The sequence below is a fragment of the Furipterus horrens genome, unplaced genomic scaffold (assembly GCF_987537825.1).
Source record: "Furipterus horrens unplaced genomic scaffold, mFurHor1.1.pri manual_scaffold_1, whole genome shotgun sequence".
In the NCBI taxonomy this organism is placed as follows: Eukaryota; Metazoa; Chordata; class Mammalia; order Chiroptera; family Furipteridae; genus Furipterus; species Furipterus horrens.
This window is the reverse complement of record NW_028327171.1, coordinates 145,158,812-145,171,391: the sequence shown is the minus strand read 5'-3', so window position 1 is coordinate 145,171,391 and position 12,580 is coordinate 145,158,812. Positions and strand designations below refer to the sequence as shown.

General features: G+C 33.7%; 1 protein-coding gene across 5 annotated transcripts in view; it reads left to right on the top strand.

Annotated features, from left to right (window-relative positions):
• ORC4 (origin recognition complex subunit 4) overlaps window positions 1-12,580 on the top strand; it is a 64,545-nt gene that overhangs the window by 44,991 nt on the left and 6,974 nt on the right. For all 5 annotated transcript variants that reach the window (XM_090279597.1, XM_090279598.1, XM_090279591.1 and 2 more), the window contains 3 exons: window positions 2,278-2,429; window positions 5,057-5,230; window positions 9,777-9,863. In XM_090279597.1, coding sequence (XP_090135723.1) covers window positions 2,278-2,429; window positions 5,057-5,230; window positions 9,777-9,863 — 413 coding nt within the window. The remainder of the gene's footprint in view (window positions 1-2,277; window positions 2,430-5,056; window positions 5,231-9,776; window positions 9,864-12,580) is intronic.

Here is a 12,580-nt window from a genome sequence, read left to right as displayed (position 1 = left end):
TCATCTGCAATATATCACTGATATAAATAAACTAATTTTTCATATTTTGTAGTCTACATCTTTTCATTTACTGATAGCATGTTGTAAGCATCTTTCCATGCCAGTAAATATTGAGCTGCACTATCATTTTTATAGTTCTCATACATTTCATTTTATAAATATATATTAACTATAGTTAAAAATATAAATTAAATTTTATTAGCTACCAGTTGTGGGTTTTTATTTATAATTTTATATAATTAAGAAGATATTCTGAGATAGTATGTAGCTGAAAACAGGTCCGGCTGCTTACCACTACAAAAACGAATACTTGAGAGGCAGGTGCTGATGCTAAAGGGAAGTGATTTATTTGCAGATGCTGGCCATCTGAAAGATTGGGGACTCATGTCTGAAAGCCCGTCTTCACCTTTCAGTGGAGGCAGGAGTTTTTATAAGGAGGGAGAGGGGAATAGAACAAAGAGATCAAGAAAGGGAGTTGAAAAGTTCCCTCCTTGCAGACTAGTATAGTCCATTCCAATAAGGCAGGTGATGGTCCGGTGTGTGTCATTCTGGTGTGGTCATCCTGGCTCCATGGGTGAAGCTCAGCAAATCTTCCAGAGCTGGGATGCCTTAAGGTTGGAGTCTGTATCTTTTGAAGTTAGTTCCTAGGATTCTTATACAAACTACATATTAGAGTCAGCACTTACAGAAACAATGTCAAAAGAATGCGGGGGTGGGTTACAATTTTCCACTGTTACAGTCATACAGATATTTCCTGAGTTAAATTTCAGTTAGTAGAATTCTGGATTAAAAGGTTTAATATTTGAAAAGAATAAATATTACCAAACTGCCATAGAAAGTCAATTTTCTAAGCATATTTCATTGTACCATTTTCTTCACAATTTTAAAAACAATTACTATCTTTTATGTTTGTCTATTTAATAGAAATAATTATTTAATTTGCTAAATTTTGGTTAAGACTCATCATCCTTTTCTGTTTTTACTGGCCACTGATATTTCCTGCTTCATGTATTTCCTGTTGGTTCTTTGCCTTATTTTGATGTTTGGCTTGTATTTACTTATGGGAATTATTTTTATTTTATTTTATTTTGCTTTATTTTCTTTTATTAATTTAAGAGAGAGAAATGTCAATTTGTTGTTCCAGTTACTTATGCAACCTTGGTGTATAGGCAACCTTGGTGAATCGGGTCCATGCTCTAACCAACTGAGCTACCCGGTCAGGGCCTCCTCATGGGTATTCTTGCCCTTAGTATTTCTTTTTTCTTAAATTTGGTTTGGATTTTCTGCTCAACAGAATTTTAAAATTTTTACAGTCCAATTTTTTCCTCCCCAGATTTTAAACATAATCAATTATGTTTTCATCTAATACATATACTTGTAATTAATATTTTGGTTGGAATTTATTTTGGTAAGGAGTAAAATGGAGCTTTAACCTTGAATATACCACTTTTCCCCATCTATATGTAGTGCTATATCCTACCAATACTAAATTTCCGATTATGTAGATGTGTTTTTATACTTTTGAGCAGTCCCTCAGAAATTCATGCTGTTTAGGTGAATGTTAAATATTTTAATATCTGTTGGAGTGAGTGTCCCCTTTTCAGATTTTTTTTTCACTTGTTTATGCAAGTAAAAAGCCTTAAACCTTAAGGTAAAAGTGATTCTTTTGCTAAGGTAGATTCCATTGTGATGAGAAAAATGAATCCACAGAGTCCTGTTGAACTTTTCTCTGTCATTGCAGTCTTAAAATTGTGATTTGAAGGAATTATAGTGGTTTTGATTGAACTTCATAGCCTAACCATAGTTTATAAAAATTATTTCTATGGGAAAATGTACTTTGCATTTCTGCCAACCAAACAAGTCTCTTCTGAAGTAATAGTTTTGTGTATAAATTAGTGACTCTTTATATTTAATCTCAAAGTGATTTGATCTGTGTAATATTAAAATAACTTTATACATTTTCTGATAGAAGAACTATTTTACATAATTTGAAAAGCAGTAGTCTCCAGTATTTAAATGATATTCTTAATTTTTCATCAGTAATCTACTAGTCTAATAATTAGACTGAAATACTTTCGGCTATCTTCTCCTGTGAATAATTTATTTTTGTTGAGTAAATAAATATACTTGCGTTGGTCAGTGCCTGATCCAAAGTAGGTTATCAATATTTGTTTGTTGAATTAAGTTTTAAAAAGTGAAATGTAGTCAATAGTTTGGAAATTTAACAAAGGTTGATACAACTGCTTGTTAATGTAAAACTCTTATTTTAAATCTTAGGTGACCGGACAAGTAGTTGTCCAGTGATCTTCATATTAGATGAATTTGATCTTTTTGCTCATCATAGAAACCAAACACTCCTCTATAATCTATTTGACATTTCTCAGTCTGCACAGACTCCAGTAGCAGTTATTGGTCTTACATGTAGATTGGTAAGTCTTTCTATTTAAAAATTAATTATAATATCTATAAAATTAAAGCTTAATTACCAACATAGTCACTTATGTAGGTCATCATGTTCATATTAGGCATTTTTCAAATGTGTTTCACTGATGTCTGTTCCACTTAAGAAAAGTTATCACACATGCTCATAAACGAACACCTCTGTCCCTCCAAAGGAATCACTAAATTAAAAAACGTGAATTCAGATTATGCTAATAAATATAACTTCTATATTAGCAGGTGAAGAGAAAGTTAAATAATCTTATCACCATTTGATAAAAATCACTAATAGTTTTTATTTATATTTATGATTACATATTTTGAAAATGTTTGGAATCGACTCAGAATACTATTTTAATTTCATAAGTACACACCTCTGGAAATAAGGCTCATTTACTTATTGTTCTTTTCTATAGTTCTTTTTCTTTTTTAGAAAAGCGAAACTATAAAGTCATCTTTCACCAGTTCTTTTTTCTAGTGTTGTTTCTTCTGTTGAGTGGCTTTCTCTGTCCTCCTTCCCCAGTGCTCCAGATGCATGCCTTTTAATAAGCCCCGCTCATAGAACATCTGTCTGGTTCTCCACATAGTACCTTTATTCCTCCTTGCCAAAAGCAGCAGTCTCTCATAGGGGTTGAGGCCCCTTTCTTCTTGCTAAAAAATCTTTCTTTGGATGGAAGTAGCAGTGGCAAATGTTACTGACCCAGGGAAGGAGCAAATAAAGTGCTGCTATCAGAGGCTCTTTTATTTTTGTATCATTCTCAAACAAGTATATAAGTGTCTGTGTATATAGGGAAGGCCCTGGCTGGTTTCACTCAGTGGATTGAGCGTCGGCCTGCGAGCTAAGTGTCGCTGGTTCGATCTTCCAGTCAGGGTACATCAGAGAAGGAAAACTCTGACTCCAAAAAACCTCCGCTGCCTTGCGGCATACCTCTTCAGGGGAAAGGCTAAGGGAGTAAACCCTGACAGAAAATCCGGAGCCGGAGTCCCTAAGGCGGTTTGACGTTGTAGTCAACACCGGCAACTCCTGCGGCGCACCTGAACCCAAGCTGTATCGACTCCGTCTTTCCCTTGGACCCTTCAGCTGCGAAGAGAGGGGGGGTCTGCTGCATGGGCAACAGCAGACCCTCCATATCACCCTGCCCAGGCTCTGTAGCTTCAGCTTCACTGGAGAGGACACTCCAGCGTCATCGTAAGATGTCGATTCAACACGGGAGGAGACAGATACCGTGTCACTCCCGAGTCGGACTGCACAGCCATTCTCGGCGGTGCAGATAGACTCTTAAGAAGCTACACCATCGTCTCTCGAGACGGACGGCTGCCGACGATATAGGGAAAAAGCAAAAGGACAAATGGAGTAGTAACTTTCCTGGCAAACAGCCTCTTCCCTGTAGAAGTGATTCCTTTACTGAACTCTTCTCGCACTGCCAGTTTCTGTCATTCCTCTTCACCACTCAAATCTCTTTCTCTCCATTCCCAAATGTAGGTTCTTAATTATTGCTTGCGTAGAGTGTTACTTACACATCCTTTCAGCCACTTACCTATATGGGTGATGTAAAACTGTTCCTTAATAGAAAATAAATGTATAATATTTCTTTCTCTAAATTTAACTTCCTTTAGTTCTCTTTTACTGACACTGTAATTTTCTTTAAGCTATAAAAACATTCCAGGCTTTTCATTCACCTCTTCTCTCTAACCTCAATCTATTAATCTTTCCTGTCTTCCTTCCCAAACTGACCATGATCCCGTTTTGAGTCATTGAATTCTTTCTTCTTTATAATTGATTTCTTAACTTAGCTATTACCTGAAAATCATATGAGTAGATTTAAAAATCTGTATTTCTGGGCCTCACTACAGCTTTTTTTTTTTAACTTTTTAATTATAGAAAATTGACAGTAAACTTGATTTCTAACTTCTTAAGGAAAAATAGCACAAAGTAGTTTCTAAAATATCACTAGCACTATTAAAAAACCAAAAGATAATAAGTTACCCCTGTCATGCTGTGTTCTGCCAGTTTTCCTCTTCAGCATTTTGTTCCTTTAGCTTTGCATGGCTTCAGCTTAAAATTGTGGGAATTTTAGTGAACTGAACTTTTCTCCATTAGACATGCTGCTGCTTGAGTCTTTGTTACATAAAATAATGAAGATGATATTTAAATGTTCATTAATGTAATGGGTCTTAATACATTTTATATCTTAAATTTTTATCTGAATTCTTCGTAGAATGTACAAAATTCCTTATTGAAACTCTTAATGTTACTATATTTTTTAACAATTCTTGTAGGTCTTGGAATGTTAGAAATTACCTGAGAATAACATGGTTGGTAAAAGACATAATATCGCCAGGCCCACAAATGCTTACAAATGGATTAAAGTAGCACGCGTAACAAAATTTTTTGGAGGCTTGGTGTATTTCCAAGCCATGTTCTCTTACTGCCTTGTAACTGTAAGGAGATCAAGGGAATAATTTGAGTTCTTAGAGGCTTTTATAAATTTTTTATGCTTAATTGTGTATTATAAGATAAGCATTGCTAATTGCAGGTGATAGTTTAAATACTTAGAACTCTAACATTGATATTTTTTTAACATGCATCTTACTGGAATTTCTTTCTGTTTTTAAGGATATTTTGGAGCTCTTAGAAAAGAGAGTGAAGTCGCGATTTTCTCACCGGCAGATACACTTAATGAATTCATTTGGTTTTCCACAGTATCTTAAAATATTTAAAGAACAATTATCTCTGTCTGCAGAATTTCCAGACAAGCTTTTTGCTGAGAAGTGGAATGAGAATGTTCAGGTAACTTGGAGCAAAAGCAATAATATTTAAAGTAATTTTTGTGTCTTGCTATACCATTTGAAAGCAATTAAAACATGAACATTTAAAATTTCTAAACTAGTGAAAAGCTCAAAAGCACAGAGGCATAAAACTGCATAAATACAAATTATACATTTTTGGTGTGTGCATAATTTCTTCTTTTAAAAGACTATTGAAATGTCATATGTGCTGAATTTTTTCTCCCAAAAGAACTTGAGTGAGATTTTTGTCTTATTTATCTTTTATATTTTGTTATTTTCTTAATGCATTTCCATTATAGAACTTATTTTTTTATTTTATATGTTTAGCAGTATATTAGCTTAGTGATTCATACCTGCTTATCCAATGCGTTTTTTTTTTCCCTCCAGTTCTCATAAAGAACTTGATCTTTTATCTGATTGTGTTTATTTAGAGGCAATCCAAGTATGGCACTTGTGGTTATATTATATACATTGGTGAATTCCACACTGGCGTCCCTGGAGCCCTGAGGTCTTAGCTAACAGAGGCACCTTCAAATATTGTTTTAAACATTTACTAAACCTGTGGACTCTGTAAATGTACCTAACTTAAATTGCACAGCCTAACTTGTACAGATCATTGTTACCTCAGCTCTATATATTTGCATCAGTTTATTTTATGATAACAAGGAAGAGAGGGAGAGGAAGTTTAATAACAATTGAAGAACAATATTGGTAGATAAATACCACATAGTAGAATCTTTCAAAAATATGGGTCCTGTGAAAATGGAGAAGATTGCTTTATATTAAAGCAATATTGATTTTATTCTTAAATGACAGTACCAAATTAAAAGTGAGAATTCTGTATTTTCTCTTGAATAATTCTTGTTTCTTCTCATCTCTGTTGAAGTATAATTGACAAGTTGAAAACTATGTTTATGGTGTACAACTTTATGTTTTGATATATGTATACATTGTCAAATATCCCAGTCAAGCTATTAAACATGTACATCACCTCACATAGGTATAATTTTTTTAAATGTGAGAAAACTTAAGATCTATCCTCTAAGCAGATTTCAAGTGTACAATACTGTGTTGTTAACCGTAGTCAAATCGCTGTACATCTCTGAAACTCTCATCTTCCATAACTGAAACTCAATTCTTGTTTTAATAATAAAATATAGTCTGATCATGTCAGCATTATAATTTTGACGTTTTGGGTTTTTTAAAATTATTTATTTGTTTATTTATTTATTTTTAGAGAGAGGGGAAAGGAGAAAGAGAAGGAGAGAAACATCACCGTATGGTTGCCTCTCACTCGCACCCCCAACTGGGGACCTGGCGTGCAGCCTAGTCATGTGTCCTGACTGGGAATCAAACCAGCGACACTTCACTCGCAGGCTGATGCTCAATCCACTGAGCCATAGCAGCCAGGGCAACGTTTCATTTTTTAATTTGAAAGTTTATTGAACAGATTTAATCAGTGTATAAGAATACATGATAAAAGGTAGAACTTTCCCTTATATCACAGCTTATTCTTCCTTTTTTTACTACAAAGTAATTATTTAATTTATAGCATTTCAAACTTTATATACATACTAAATGTTTTTACATAAAGAGTTGAAGCTTTATTATTTTACTTTTACCTTTTACACTTTGTTCTGATTGATAATTCCATATAATTTTTTTCTAATATAGTTTTACAGAAGTATATATAAAAGTGGCTAATTTTATCCTTAAAATTTAGATACTGTGCCATGATGTACTTAGGTGTGGGTCCTCCCTTCCACCCTTTTCCCCAAATTAGACTTTCTTAGGACTCAGATATTTGTTACCTCCAGCAAGTTTTCCTTGACACTTTAACTGTAAAGATTCCATTTTTTAGGAACACTTTATAATTGGTGCTCCCACATTGTCCTTTCCTTTACCAACATCTGGAGTGGATCAGAGCTCTGGTCTCCTGGTCTCTGAATCCACTTCTCAGTGAGTTACAGACTTTCACCTTCTATAGTTTTTTAGCTGATGTCTTTTTACAACAGTGTGTTTTCTGACTGCTTTAGAGAGTCAGTTGTAGTCTTTCATAGTATTTAAATTTGTGCTATCCCAGGGCTTTTACTACTTTTATGCTTGCTTACTTTCTTGCCTAATATGGCAGATAGCCCAGGTTGTACTATGCCATCATCCATCTTTCTATCCTTCTCAGATATGTTACATTCTGATCATCTCAGAGTAGGTGTATAAAGGAAGTAGATGATAGAGGTTATTGGTGAAGCTTAACTCTAGGAGTCAGAAAAGTGGTAACCATGTGGTAGTAGAGTGGCTAACCTTTAGGTTTTTGGTCCCTTTTTTGCTGGACCTTTATCACTGAATTTATAGGCAGATGGTAGGAATGAACGTCAGTACTATCCTGTCTTCATTCTGATACCCTTGTAGTTCTTTTATAAGGTAAAACTAGTGACATGGAGTTTGTGTCTCCTAGTTCTAATACTTTTTTAAAAAATTCTAATCATCATTTGCCACCTTCTTTTGGTATTATAGTAATGGACTTCACTTGAAAAATATGTCAGCACCATGGCCAGAGGCTCTGTCCTGTGGGTGGGAGTGGGATAGGGACTGCATGAAGGGAGCTGTCATTTCTCTCAGTGCTGACTGTCCAAGTTTTTCTAATTCCAGAGTTAAACCAAAAATAATGGTATAGATAACATCCTGAAATCGCATCCAAGAAATATCTTCAGGATAGTGTTGAACCTGGACCCCTGAATGTTTTAGCCCCTCCCCAAATGAATCAAATAAGTAAGCAGAGGAAACACTATCTCAGCATGGCAGTGTTAGAGAAATCCCTGTATAAAAGAACATTTAAAAGAACCATAGCTAATTTTCTCAAATGCAATTCCCCTCAAGTGCTAGCTATAGCTAAGTGCAAGGAAGATTTAGATTCACCTATTGTCTTAAGCTTTCCCTGTTTAGTTAACAAAAGGTGAGAAGGTTTGGCAAGAACTAAGAGACTTGTTACATACACTGCTGCCAATAAGTTATCCCTAGAGCAGTATGAGTCTTGAGGTGCACGTGGAATCCTGTAACATTCTGCTTAGACGCTGCCTGAAGAAGCACTGGCCAAAAACACTGTGCACTTAGCACAATAAGAACTTGCTCTGTGGCAGCTGTTCAGGTGACCATCAGTGAAAAGGAAATGTATCCACTTACCTGAACAACAGGGGAGGTCTGCTTTGTTTCGGGGAATTTCTCCCCTGTTCCTATAAATGGTGACGTTAGTCAGTCTCTGTCTTATTCCCTTTACATCATTTCCGGAGCCAACCATAAGAAATTCAGGCATGTTTCAAAACCTAAGATTTAATATTTTCAATAATTATCATAATTAATTATAATAGGCATTCAGTAACTGGTTACTGGTAATAGCCTTATTCTCAAGGAGTTTATGTTTGAATTAAGGTGAAATTAAAAATGTGATGAGGTTTTGTTTTTAATGGCTCACATATGCTTTTTTTTAAAGCAGATGAATTACGGAATCAAGGAAGTGATAGCCTTCAGAGAGAAGGGGAGTTGGATTCAGACCTTGAAAAATAAAGAGATGATCAGAAAGGCAGAGTATAGAAGACTAACCCTTTGACACATGTTATTTTTAAAAAATTGAATTTTTTCAAAAATTGAATTCTTGTAGAAAAAAAATTTTCATCATTATTTTTGTTTTGGGAGATTTTCTTTAGTTTTCCTAAGTGCTTGGACTGTAATACAACTTTATACAGGACTTGATAAGAGTCAAAAATTGCAGAAGTCAGGACTACAGTTAATTTCCAGAATTCTTTTATTTGAATTACTTTGCCTAATTTTATGTTCATCTTGTGCATGTCCAAAGGATATTTGACCCTGTTTATGACTAAAATTAAATAAATAAAGCTAAGCCCTTTCTCTTCTACTTTCTCATTTGTTGTTTCTCCACTGAACATGCCTTTTATGTCTCAGTTCTCTCTTGTCTTTACACCACTTTGTTCAGACCCTCTTTGTCTCTTGTATGAACAGTTACAATTGCCTCCAATTAGGTTTTCCTGCCTTTGTCTTTCTCTACAAATTGCTTTGCCAATAACTGAAACTCAGGATTACATGACTACTTATCTTCTGTCAGAGTGCCACAGTCTTCTACATTCCTCATGCTGCTCCTTATAACCGGAGTGCTCTCTTCTGTTTAACCTATTGACGCATACAGTGTAAGCACTCTATATATAACCTTGTTTTCCCAAATATAGTAACCCTTATTTTCTGTTGTGTGTTGTGCTGCATTTTGAACACCCCACTAGTAACACTGTATAGATTCCTTTTTCACACTAGAATTTTGTGGGTAACGAGGATTGTGTTTTATCTTTGTGTCAATTGAAATAATGTGAAGGGATGAGAAGAAAATCAATAGACTGAAAATTGATTTTGATTTCTGTATTCTAAGTAAGGCAAGCACCTATTTAATAATGAGGAGAATTAACAAGATATAACTGGTGAGGCATAAGATTATATTTAGGTTTTAAATTACATTATTCTTTAATTCTCTTTCCCCCGTCTAGTGTCTCTCAGAAGATACAAGTGTGCGAGAAGTACTGCAGAAGCATTTCAACGTCAGCAAAAACCTGCGATCATTACACATGCTGTTGGTTTGTATTAGTTTTGTTTTTATTATTTATTTTATTTCACCAGGTAATTGATTAAACCCGTAGGTAGGTTTTGGGAAAATTATAATGTTTACTATATAGAGTCTTTCAATTCCTGATTGGTACATCTCTCCTTTTATATAGTTATTTGATTTCTTTCATTATTATTTTATAATTTTTACCACTCTGATTCTGTTTGTCCATGTTTAAAGTGTATACCTAAATATTTAATTTTTTAGAGCATTTGTAAATGATATTTTGTTTTTAATTTTAGTTTCAGCATGTTTATTGTTAATATATAGAAATGTGATTGATTTTTGTTTGTTGATGTTGGATACTGCAGCCTTGCTGAATTCATTCTAGAAGTTTTTTAGATTTCTTCAGAGTCTATCATCTGCAAATTAGTTTTTTTTTTTTCTTTTCAATCTGATATATTTCATTTCTTTTTCTTGTCTTATTGCAAACTTCTAATACTACACTGAGTAAGTGTGGTGAGGGTGGACATCCTTGCCTTGTTTCCAGTTTTAGAGGGAAAGAATTCAGTCTTTTACCATTGAGTATGATGTAAACTGTAGGTTTATATATATATATATATTTGTTATCCAGGTACAGTAATCCCCACCTCTTCCTAATTTGATGATAGTTTATTATGAACACATGTTGAATTTGTCAAATGCTTACTCTGTATCAGTGGATAGAATCTATGATTTTTCTTCTTTAGCCTGTGATATGTTAGATTACATTGCTTGATTCTTTTAATGTTGAACTAGTTTTGCATACCTAGAATAAGTCCCACCTAGTTATTGTCTTTGACATGGTAATTATAGCTTAAGCTTAAATTATTGAAGGAGTACTTTATTCTGTAAATTAAAGCTCTTCCTTCATTAAGAGTATTTGATGTTAGCCTAATGTTTCTAGGAAATTACCTACGGCAAATGCCTTTCCAGGAGAAAACACTTCTTGTGTCATGAATTTCTTTTGCTCACTTTCATTGATAATAATAATGGGTATCTTTTGTTAAATAGTACTTGAGCCAGGTAATAGTTACTTTACCAACATTATATTTTTTTATAAATGTTGGGGTCGTTTGTCTTCATTTTGGAAGAAACTGAAACTTCTTGTGGTTAAATAACTTGCCACAGGTCTCACAGCTAATACATGACAAACCCAACTCAAAGCCAAGGCTCTCGGGCTTCAAGTTTCTATCCTACTTTAGTATATGGTTCTGCTGTGTTTATTTACATACTCTCCTTCCCCATTTCTGTTTTTACTGAGGAAATTTAAGAGGTTTTTTTCTATATGTTGTCTCTCCTTAGCAATCCCCTTCCCATTCATCAAAATCATATTACCATTTTTGTTAACAGCTGTCTTTATTATAAAGTAATTTCAGGATAAAGAATTTTTGGAGTAGGGTTTTTAGTTATTTAAATACCAAATTACTTTATTTACTAATTTATTGAATACAGAGGATACACATACATACCACACATACATGCACATGTATATATTATTCATATACACACACTTCTCATTCTGAGAAACTTATCTACTCAGAATTGTTGATATGAATAAACATTATTCTGTGAATTATCTATTACATTTCTAATTCAGGGTAATGGCTTGAATTTGTCTTGATTTTTCTTGTTTAAGAAAAGTTTTGGTAGTGGTGAAAATTATAGAGGTAAAGTCTTAACAGAGATTAACTATAGTTTGGATAAATTTTCAACAACAAAAAGAAATCAGGAGTTATACATAAGAAAGAAAAAAACACCCTCAATGCATATTCAAAAGGAAATTCCTGGTTGAAAAACCTAAATGTATGTACAAGGAAAAAAAAAAAACTAAAAATTTTAGCAAAGAACCTAAAAGAATAATATATTTGTAATCTTGAGATAGGGAAAGATTTCTTAGAGAAAGCAACAAATCCAAAGCCATTAAAAAAAAAAAAAGATGGATCAAGTTAACTACATTTAATTTTTAAGTGTCTGAACAAGATGCCACAGAATAAATGAAGACTGGTTGGGACAGCATGTATGCAATGCATGTAATCATCCATATTATCCATAATAATCAAAGAACTTCTACAATAATCAATGAAGGAATGAGCCAAGAATATGAGCAAACAATCTAGCAATGTAGAATCTCACATGACCTGTAATATACAAAGATGTTCAACAGTTCTCCAGTAACAAGGGAAATGGTACAATTTAAACTTTACATAATTAAACACTATAATTAAACTTTTTTTTCCTGACAGTCTGGTGGGTTTCAAAGTGTATATCTGATGGATTTGTGTCTGTAACTTAAAAATTGTTGGTGCAAATTGTATGGGTATTTTGGAGAACAATTTGGCAAATTAGGTACCAAGAGTAACTTGAATATACAAGATTGTTTATTGCAGCTTTACTTACAGTTGCGAAAAAGGAATTGAGAGGTATCCAACTATAAGAGAAAGAATAATTAAATTGCAAAGCAATACAACAGGAAAAAATGAAGAAACTAGAATTGACACCTTGAATGTAATTGTGGTTTTGTCTTTTTCCTTTTTGAACAATTAAACATAAGGTAGCTAACTTCTGTCTTTCACTTAACCCTAACCTGGACTGGTTGATTAGGTGGTAAGAAAGTTTACACAAGTCACAAATCTACCTGTTTGGTTTGGTCTGGGGCTTTAAATAGTATTCTTAACTTATTTTTGATCTTCTTGCTTTACTCCTTTT